Source organism: Prionailurus bengalensis, chromosome B2 (genome assembly GCF_016509475.1).
Source record: "Prionailurus bengalensis isolate Pbe53 chromosome B2, Fcat_Pben_1.1_paternal_pri, whole genome shotgun sequence".
Classification (NCBI taxonomy): domain Eukaryota; kingdom Metazoa; phylum Chordata; class Mammalia; order Carnivora; family Felidae; genus Prionailurus; species Prionailurus bengalensis.
This window is the reverse complement of record NC_057349.1, coordinates 51,913,629-51,924,631: the sequence shown is the minus strand read 5'-3', so window position 1 is coordinate 51,924,631 and position 11,003 is coordinate 51,913,629. Positions and strand designations below refer to the sequence as shown.

Here is an 11,003-nt window from a genome sequence, read left to right as displayed (position 1 = left end):
TGGAGATTCTAGGGAAGTCACTCTTCTGTTGCAGTCCCACATAGATGACTGACATTGCTGGACAATCTGAATGACTTTACATATGGTCACCACTTCCTTCCCTTGTGCACCAAGTTCCTCTGAGCTGAATTTGAGCAGCTCTACTCCATTTTCCTTCAGAATGAATTCTTCATCAGGGGTTTCCTTTTCTTCCAATATATGTATCCTCAGAAAACGGATCTGTTGGACCTGTAAAGATGTCCAGATTGTAGGGTAAATGTGGCTGAAATTTAAGCTAGGACTCCTGCTGCATTTATCCATCCATATTTTTTAGTACAAATGGCTATTTAGATACCTATAATATGTACATTTTAATGTATGGATTTATCTAACTACAGTTAAGGAAATGATAGAATGCATACACAGACTATTTATCAGGCAACTCTTCTGTGCACTTTGCTAGACACTAGGAGTACATCAAGGCACAAATTAGGACAGACTTCAGGTAAGATACACATTTTTGCTGTTAGTTTGGGCTATTCTTAAAACACTCATGAAAACTTGCAGCAGCATCTGATTATCCAGACATTCTCTTCTTTTCCCTTACATCAATGTTCTACTACAACCTGCATACTTGGAACAAAGTAGGTTCCCAGTATGCGTGTTAAAATGAGCCTGATTGGATTCCAGTGGCAGAGGAGTGGATTACCCTGTGCCTAGCAAAATGGATCTTGAGGCTGTGAGTAGATAAACCAGCCCAGTGAAGCTGGCTGTCTTCCCCCATCTGACTGTGGTGCTGTTGGCCATTTGCATTTCTTCATGCTTAGTTCTTTGTTTATGAGGTACCAAGTACAGTCGGGGTATCAGCAAAGATCTCATCTCCTAGGTTGCCTCGCTCTTCATGGGCTTTGGAGTCCTGCTTCTTGCGGCTCTGGGTTGTCATCTACATATGAGCTCCCAAGGGTTCCAACCAGAAGACTTCACCAAATTCTCACTTTTGTAAATTATTATTATTTTGTTTACTACTGCTGGAAGTGTCCTATTTGCTGTTCAGAATAAAGGCATATATGTGACCATCAAAAAACAAACAAACAAAAAAGGCAGATTGTTGAAATAGATTATTATGGGAGAAATGTCCCATTTGGCATGTTGCATTTTGTTAACTCAGAGGAGTTTTCATCTCTGTATCTCTTGCTTCAGTCTCTCACTGCTTTGAGCTCAGGTAATTTCACCTCCTGTAATTCTTTCCCACAGGCAGGGCACACGCTTACTCCTTTCAGTCCCCTTTCAACTTTAGTCCAATTACCTCAACCTAAGGTTGGTCTTAGTATGGTCACAAAAGTAAAACCTTATCTATTTTCCTGATCATTCCATTGAAGTAGGTTTTTGTTAAACATCTGTATTTATGGTAAATGGAGAAAAATTCAAGATTTTTCCTTAAAATTATACTTACCTACTTAAATTATACTTACTTACATTTGCCTTTAAAACAACACTACTTAATTCCCAATACACAGTATTTGACTGCATCTTAATCTGTGATATAAAGGGCATTTTTTTCTAGAAAAAAATGCATTTTGAGTTTTAAATAACTTTCAGACTCTAGATTATTTAATGTCACTAATTGATCTAGTACAAATGCACCTTAAGAATATTTTACACAAGCTAAATGCTGTAACATTATACAAAGGTCAGCTATCAATTTTTTAACAAAATTTCCTCTATTTTTCAAAGTGCCAAGTTATTTAAAATAACTATATATATTCCAGTAGAAATACAAATAGAGAATGAATGTATATGATATTGTGCTTAAGGGAGAGTATTGTCACTGGATATCAAATATGGATAAATTATTGTAAGAAATATAATTGCTAATCAAAAATAAAACTTAAAGTGTTTAAGATATTATTTCAAAATTCATAAACATTAAAATGTGCACAAATTTAAATTCATGATATAAAGCTAAGTGAAAACATGTTGTTAAATGGAGAAATACATATATATCTGAAGATAAAAAACAAACAACATACAGTATATTGATGTTTGTACAAAATTAGTTAATATTTATTTATTAGATCTAAAACCAGGCTAATTTGGAAGAATACTTCTTTGATAACATTTATGTATACAAAAATTGACTCTTTGGTTTATAATTTCATCCTTTTAAGTATTCTAGATCCAAACTATTAAGACAAACTTTTTTTCAAACAGTATCACATGTAGTTAATGTGAAACAAAGACTCTTCTTTACACCCCTTGGCCATAGTCACATTGAGTCAACAGATATTCACGAAAGACAAGTATCTGTGGAATAAGAGTTGAATAACTGGATAATCTGGAGTAAAGTTAAAGTTGAATGTAGCCAGAGTTCAACTTCTTCCTTGCTTATCTGGATCACACTAGATGTCATCTTGGTTAAACAAGGTCATTTGCTTCCATAAAAAGTAGACTGCCAACATATACCCATCACTCAACACACCACATTAGAAATGTGGCTAATCCCAATTATAATAGTAGAGAGATACCAGCATGTTCAGGATGTAGGTACTTCAACTATTCTGAAGACATCTGCCCAAAACTACCTTGAAATTGTACCTATCTTTTTGAGTTTCTGCGTACAAATTAATGTACGATGTAGAGTAAAAACTGCCTTACCAAACCGTAATATGAAAATACATCTAAGTGCCATTATCTTTCCACCAATATTGATATGGGGAGAAAAAGTGTTTTGCTCAAAATGATTATATCCATAAAGTTGGATAGTGTCTGTTTAAAACTTAAACTCTTGAGTAAATTATCTGAAATATTACGTGCTTACTCAGTCTTAACCCTGAGGAATTTCTCAGCCACAGAAACTTTGGAAAGTATAGATTCTGAAATACAGATGTTTCTGGAGGAAAAAATAAATAAATAAAAGGGGAAAAAAAAGGTAGAAGAATATAAATCTGTGCAAAAGCCCAAGCTACTTGTCACAGGTAGATGAAATAAAGCACCCTGCACTTCTCAATTCCACTAGGGAGAGGAGGGATTCAGGGACTATTTAAAAGCTATCTATGCTTCCAGAAAGGATGGCAGTGGCTGTACAAAAAAGCAACAAGCTTTTGCTTGTAATTAAACATGATTAAAACTAGTCTATGTAATTTCAGCTTCAAAGTTATCTTGCTCTACATTTTAGGGCCTCCAATTTCAGAGCTGCCTAAAGACAATTAGCCCATTATCCCCTTGCCCCATCTAAGAGACAAAGAATGGGTAATATTAAAGTCAATTTGGTTTGGTTAGCTATGGGTTCTGCCTTTGGTGAGTGGGTAAAGGACCACGGTTCATAATTACAAAAGTGAATGAGCAAAATGAAAAATCTCTTTCATTCACTGGTCTCCAAACGATTTTTAATAATTTTATACTAATATATGAAGATTATACAATTGCCAGAGGATTCTGAAAACTAACCCACTAGCAATTAGGTTTTTTTCATTGCAACTGAATTTATCTGATTATAAGGAAATGCACATTCCAAAGGTCATTTAAAAAATGCAAAATTTTTGTAAACACAACTGGCTACTTTTCCTGTTATTATTTTTCAAGAAAGAAAAATAACTTTCCTTCTCAATTTTATTTTTATGATATTAATTTATTAGGAACTGTGCCAAATTTCCAATCTATTACACAGCTTTCCAAAACAATGGGACTCTTATAACAATAAGATTATGAGTCTTAAAATCCACTTTTATGAATAATGTTAAACTGAGTTTATATTCTGGATTTGTGTTTCTAAAATGCTATTGCTGTACAGTTACTGGTATATTTCTACAATTTGTAAAGATAGAGCAAAGGAGAGAGACAACTTTCAGGAAAGGTTCCTCAATCATGGTGGAGTAGAAGCCCACAAGGTATGGTAAGGTATAGTACCAAACCTACAGGGGGCACCTAGGTGGCTCAGTTGGTTGAGCGTCCGACTTCGGCTCAGTCCATGATCTCACGGTTCATGAGTTCGAGCCCCACATCGGGCTTGCTGCTGTCAGCATAGACCCAGCTTCGGTCCTCTGGCCAACCCCCCCTTGTACCCCACCCCTGGTCACACTCTCTCTCTCTCAAAAAGAAAAAAAAAAAAAGGTATTAAAACTACAGGCTTTTGTGTTTAAACCCAGTTATACCAATTCAGAACCATGCAACTCTTGGAAGATTTTTTTGTAACTTCTCTGAGGACTAGTTTTCTCATTTGCAAAAAAGGATGTACGTACTTCACAGGGCCATTGTCAAGAGTTAAGGGGATCATATATTTGACATTGAGTTCCATTCCCTGCCCAGCTTCCTAACCCAATGGACTGCTTTCCCTAGCACAAACACAGGTTAAATTCACTTATAGTTCCTTTTCCTTCTTTTTGTTGTCACAGGTTAACCAGCACAAGATCAAAATGGTGGCCTAGCAATTAAACCTGGCCTGCTAAGTTACAATCGGAAATTAATATCAATTTCATTCCCTATCTCACCTACTATGATTATTTTAAGCCCCTGCGTGTCCTTGTTGTCCAGTGGAATTCAACTAAACCTTTCTTAGCAGATTACTGTTGAATCAAAAAATACAAACATTCTCTCATTTAATTCTCAATAGTTCAGGTGAGGCCAATATTGAACACATTTGGGAGGGATATGACTGCATGTTAGACACTTTAGCACCATTACCTTTTAACTGCGTGAGTTAGGGGCCTTACCTCTCATTTATCACCTCAATCATCACCTACAAATAATGAGGACAAAGGTACCGCAAAATAATTGTTGTGGGAAATATAGGTTCTATAAAAGTGCTCAATAAATGTTAGGTTTTATTGTCCCTACTGTCATGTTTTCTCTTGTCATGTTCTTATCATGGTATTTTAATACTATGGACAATTATTTTAATGACTGACATTTTAAGGCTGTTCTTTTAATTTAATGACATAGACATTATTTAACTTAGTCTTGAATTTTTAAACAACATACTGGCCACACTGCAGCTCAGAAGCTGTTAAATAATATATTTAAAGTCTTATAGAAACACTTCACACTTCTCAAATGATGCATTGTTTCTTGAATTCTGTACTTTGTGGATGAAGTAAAGTCAAGTTAAATCTCTTTAATGGATGTGGGCCTTTAATCTCATTACTCTAAGAAAGGCAAAGGGTATTTTCTGATGTAAATATCATCATCAGATTAAGATATCGAAGGATTTAAAACTTTCAACCAGGCTCGACTGTCATGGAAGAAATGGGCCAGATACCAATTCTCAGTTTCATCACAGAACTTTTATGAAAACAGTACACAGTCATATTGTATTTGGCACAGTGTAAAAAAGATCAAGGATTTTTGTAAGCAAAACACTAAGCATTGCCATACTAATCCAAAATAAAAATTTAGGCAGAAGTTTACAATTCAAGTTTCCCAAATATCTATTGCTTGCTCTAAGTTTCAAAGAAGGAATGGTTATAAAAGTTCAGCAGCTGACTGGTGAGTGGAATATAGGCTCCCTTGGTCCAGAGTGGAAAGAAACACAACCTGGATGGTTTTCAAAAAATTAGGAAAAGAAATTCCTACCATGTACTATATGAGGCTGAGAGTCTGCAAACACCTCAATTAAAATGAAAGATGTGCTGAGCTATATAACTTAATTTGTACTGTTGCTGCCCAACCAGTTGCATATGTTCCACAGGAAAATTAATAAAACACTAATAAAATATAATGAGTTACCCTGTAGAATTTAAAGATAATTAAAACCCAAAAAGGCTTTGTCCTATTTTCTCATAATGTGAAGATATGAGAACCCATAAAGACATATTATAAAGGGCCATTGAGAGTATAATGATCCTTTTTTCAAGGGAAAGGCTTTAGAATGAATGCTTAAAATCCATACACCATCTCTCCACTAAAGTTTCTATTTTGAGACTTAAGAAGATCTTCAGTCCGAAGAAAACAATTACATTTTTTTTTTTTACCACTACCATTTAAAAGTCATGTGTATAGAGACATTCCATCTACACTGCAATTAAGTACAACTAACTTTATCACACAGAACTTTACTGTATACATTAGTACACTGGTAAACATTTACATCACACCCCCAAACTCTGTCCCTATAGAAATCTATTGACATGTTACAAAAACCATCCACAGGGTTCTTTGGACAAATATTTATAGTTACAGTCATTTGTATTTTTAAAACTATTTGAAGTTACAGTATTTCATTTATTTTTGTGTATGAAGTTTCCAAACTTCTGCATAAATCCTCGGAACTTGTTTTCATTTGGCTGGTATGAGTGATATACACCAGTATTGTAATTAAGCAGTGGGCTGGACCTGCCATAGCTATTGCCCACAGTTGTGGATTTTATTTCTGGGCGATGCACACCAGTATTTGGCAGGTTGCTTGCAGGCTGAATAGAGCTTTCAATCTTATAAAATGGCTCAAAACGACTGTAAACGCGCCTGTCAGTTGAGTGAGATCTTAGAAGCTCATTGGGCTTTGGTCTTGGAGAAGAAGCTGGTTTTCTTTCAGGAGCAAGAACTGTATTAATCTCCTTTGAATCTCGGTATTGGATCTGTTCGGTGTTAAATCTAGGGGCAGAAGCATCACCTGCCCTTTCCAAGAACTTGTTCTCAACTGGACCTGAAGAAGGTATTGTTTTACTACCTTCCTCGGATGGAGAACTGATCCCCTGGGATGGGCTAACTGTTACATCTTCCTTACTCTTGTGAATACTGCCTTGAGAGTTTGATGAGGAAGAACGCTTTCTTCTGGGAGATGAATCAATTTTTGGCTCTGACTTCTTTGGTTTTTGATTCTCTTCAGCCTCAGAAACTAACGTGTCAGAACTGCTACACATTCTATAAAAGGCAGGTGCTTTATTTTTGGATAGATTTTCTTTCCTTTCTGGGGTAAGGCTAAGTAATGACCTTAACTTCTGAGACCCCTTTTTCAAAAAACTTGGTGAACCTTTAACTTCCTTTTTTGAAGTCAGTTCTTTGCTAGGTTCATCTTTATTCATTTCAAGCAAAGCAGCAATGGAAATTGACTTGGTGGTAGTGCCACTCGGAGGGTCTCTCTTGATGACCTCCCTGTCCTCTTCCGCGCTCTGAGTCACATTGTGCATGCTCTTAGAACTTTTCAGCAAATCCTCTTTGGGTTTTTCTGGTTGTCTAACTCGACTCCTGGTGAGTGTACTATATACATAATGCTTACTGTGTCCGTGATCTAAATTGGCTTTTGAGTGGTCAAAGAATGGAAAACTTCGCCTTTTGAGCAGATTCTCATTTTGTTGATTCTTTGGATTTTCTGTCTGCTTATTTACACACAAGGATGTATATAAATAGTTGTTTGACTCTGGATGGCCATTTGTAGTTTGATGTAAGACAGCTGAGTGGTTTTCGGGAACCTGCAAGGTGTGCATTTTGGGTGCCTCCGACTGCAATGGGAGCTTTGGGGTTGATTCCGGCAAGGGCTTGTCTGTCACATGCTGTACACTAGTAGGGGTGTCCAGGACCTCCTTAGGTGTGTCACTTCCCTGGGAACCGACGACAGTTGAATTTGAGGAGCCGGTTGTACAACTGTTAACTTCCTGCTGCTCAGGTAAAGTGGGTTTAAACACAAAAGAGGATCGAAGCCGAGAATGAGTATAAAGGGCGTTGGCTTTCAAATTTTCAGAACTTTCGTAGCCCTCAAACCGGTCACCTAGAGCCGATCCATTTGAATCAGGTGCAGCTTCTGAATGATCATTTAAGTAGGATTCGATTCTCCAGTTACGCAAGAACGACTTTGTGGTATGTTCAAGGGTTGGCATTCGTTGTTGCAAAAAGCGAATATGATTATCTGTCCCGTTAAAAGACCGCCGCACATTTGAGTTCCTTTCTGCGAGATTTGTTGTTTTTCTCTGGGCAAGCCGATCAGCAAAACTCTGGGCAGGTGTATTACGGTGACCTGCATAGCCACCTCGTGATGAGGATGCCACACTCAGACTATCCGAAGGCTTTTTCCAATTACCTGGAGGATTGATGTTTCGATTCAGAGCCCTGTTAAGCAGCAGGTATGGTGTTGTTTCTGGCTGTTCCCCAGCATAACTATGCCTCTTCCAATTTTCATTTATTTGACTGGATTGATACTGACGGGCTGTATTTGGACCATTAAAATTTGGAATAAAATGAGGCTTGTAGCCATGATTTCTTATGCTATATTTGTCATGTTCATTTAGAGTGTATATCCCTCTGTTTTTGAAGTAACTAGAGTCTAGTTTGTGAATTTTGTCCTGTCTGCCAAAAAGGTTTCTTTGGCTGGAAACAGAAGCTAGTGAAGAAACTGAACGCTGGTAGGTGCCATTCTCCCAGAGTGATTTGCCATGCTTCACCCTTGCTGATTCTTCCTGGGCGAATGGACTGGGGACACAGGATCTGGCATAGAGAGTTCTAAATTCTTCATCAAAGGACTCAACAAGTTGCCCTGTGATTATCTGAACCATGCTAAGGTGAGCTTTCTCAAACGACCACATGTAGCTGAAAAAGAATCAAAATGGGAAAATTTTAATTTTGCTGTTAAAAGATTAAGGACAATATATAAATCCACTAAGAAAAATTTGTCATTTAATGTCAACAAGAGTATTTTTTGCTTGTTTTCCTCAGCTACGACAATTTACAACATCTTCAATCGTTACTTGCTTGCAGTCCCTGGAACTCCCTACTCCCCTAATTCATAATTAACATTTTTTAAAAATGTTCTTAATGTTTATTTATATCTGAAGGAGAGAGATACAGAGCATGAGTGGGGAGGGGCAGAGAGAGAAGACACAGAAGCCAAAGCAGGCTCTGTCAGCACAGAGCCCAACGCAGGGCCTGAACTCACAAACCATGAGATCATGACCTGAGCCAAAGTTAGACGCCCAACCAACTGAGCCACCCAGGTGCCCCTAAAATTTTTTTAATGTATATTTTTGAGAAAGTGAGACAGAGTGTGAGCAGGGGAAGGGCAAAGAGAGAGGGAGACACAGATTCCGAAGCAGGCTCCAGGCTCTGAGCTGTCAACACAGAGCCTGATGTGGGGCTCAAACTCATAAACTGCAAGATCATGACCTGAGCCAAAGTCAGGTGCGAAATGAGCCACCCAGGTGCCAGCCCCCATTCATATTTTAAATAACAAAGCAATTCAAGTCCTGGCTTTGAAACTACCCATAATTTTTGACATTACTTTCTAGAAGTCCAAAGAAAAGCTTGCTGTACATTTTGCACCATTGCCTATTAAGATGTTATGGAATAAAAAACATTGTATTTTATATATAGCATCCTGGCAGAATGCAGGCAAGCCAGTATTAGCAGGAAAGTTGAGAGACCTGGCTTCTGCTGAGCTATCCACCCACATGAGCTTGGGCCTCAGTTTCCTCATGTCCAAATTGCTAGCATAATCCTACCATTCCTTAGAGTTCTAGCATGTTAAAATGCAAGACAGGCCTTTGCTAATACATGCATTTTATCTCTGTGGCCTACTTAGTAAGTATACTTTGGGAACCCAGGGCTTTGGGATGCCAAGTGAGATCTTTTCATATAAAATACAATTTCTAGGAAGTTAATGTTTGTAACTCCTTTATAGTACTTTGTGGAATTTCTACAATTTAAAAATGACAGTTGGAATTTCATATAAAAATATAAATCTGACATGTAAAAATTTAGATAATGTAACACAGAGTCACTGAGCTAAAAAAGGAATCTCTAATATGCTATATATCAAATACTGTACATGATATAATAGGGGTTAATAAAGGAAAAAGGAGACAGACATTCTCTACAATGAACGAGCTTACTGTTTATAGAGGGGACGCAATAGCAAAGGCAGATGAAAATACTAAGAGAATGTGTAGAGTAAGAATTTAACATATACAAAATATCATAAAGAGTGTACAACTTAAGGATCTTACTATTCTGATATACTCAGTTTTGTCTAGTATGCTTATTGAAAGCATGGTATGAGAAGAATCATTTACCGGGAGCTCTTTTTGTGCAGATGTATGGGCCACCAGGCTGACTTAAAATAAGTGACACAATGTGAATGATTAAAGGAATTTTCAACCCCACTGCAGATATGAATACAAAATTTGTGTGAAAGAGCAAGTAAAGGAATGAATAGTCAGCTATCACCTATGAGAAAAGCCCCAGAGACAAGCAGGGTTTTGGCTGCATTCTGAAAGAAGCCAGATAACCCCGAAGTTCAAGCACGAAAGGCATGGAACAGTTTGTGTGGAAGAAGAAAGATACAGGAAAAGAAAGGAAGCAAGAATGGCCCTATTTTGGTTGAACAGAGAAAAACAAATTCTGTTTAGCTGAAGTAAAGAAGTTATATTACAGACTGATGAACAAAGGGGGAAAATCTGGAAAGCAAAGCAGAGAGTTTGTGCAGGATTTATTTCCAAATTCAGATCAATTAAAATAAAAAGTTGTTTGAGGACTGATTTTTTTTCCCGGTAGCTCTTTGTAACACAGATGTGAAGGATGAGGGACTGCATTTACTGTGATGAGTAAAAGAATTGACATAAGGTGATAAGAGCCTAAGCCAGTACAGAAATTGGAATAAAGAGTAAAAATGTTGAGCCAGTAACAAGAAGAGAGAACCAGAATATCTGCATGTCCTAAAGGATGTGTATAGTTTGTGAAATAAAAATAACCTCCATGTGTTGAGCTTAGGAAACTGACAAGGTAATGGTACTGGGGAATATGTTACAACTGGAAAAGTTTTCCAGGTTTGGTAAATCAGAAAACAATATTGTGATATGTAAAAGGAAGACATTCAAGGGAATATATTCAATTTGAAGATTATTCTCTGGAAACACTGAATAGCCCCAAATAAAAGAACTGTTTTACTGACCTTCAGGGAACTTCCTATAAATTGTGAGAACCCCAGCCAATCACCCTCCTGTAAACCCAACAGTCGATAAGGATTTCCCATGCGATTTCCAATAAGCATTTGAGTCCCTTATCGATACATAGCAAAAGATCAGCAGACATTTAATGAAAGTTTA

At 37.2% G+C, this 11,003-nt stretch overlaps 1 protein-coding gene and 1 pseudogene across 1 annotated transcript in view; one reads left to right on the top strand and one right to left on the bottom strand.

Moving 5' to 3' along the window:
• The first annotated feature begins 685 nt into the window (after nucleotides 1-685).
• On the top strand, nucleotides 686-1,241 carry LOC122488956 (annotated as a pseudogene).
• A 774-nt stretch (nucleotides 1,242-2,015) lies between these two features.
• FAM83B (family with sequence similarity 83 member B) overlaps nucleotides 2,016-11,003 on the bottom strand; it is a 90,425-nt gene continuing 81,437 nt past the window's right edge. The window contains exon 5 of the mRNA XM_043591669.1: nucleotides 2,016-8,493. Within this exon, the coding sequence (XP_043447604.1) occupies nucleotides 6,192-8,493 (2,302 nt within the window). The 3' untranslated portion in view covers nucleotides 2,016-6,191. The remainder of the gene's footprint in view (nucleotides 8,494-11,003) is intronic.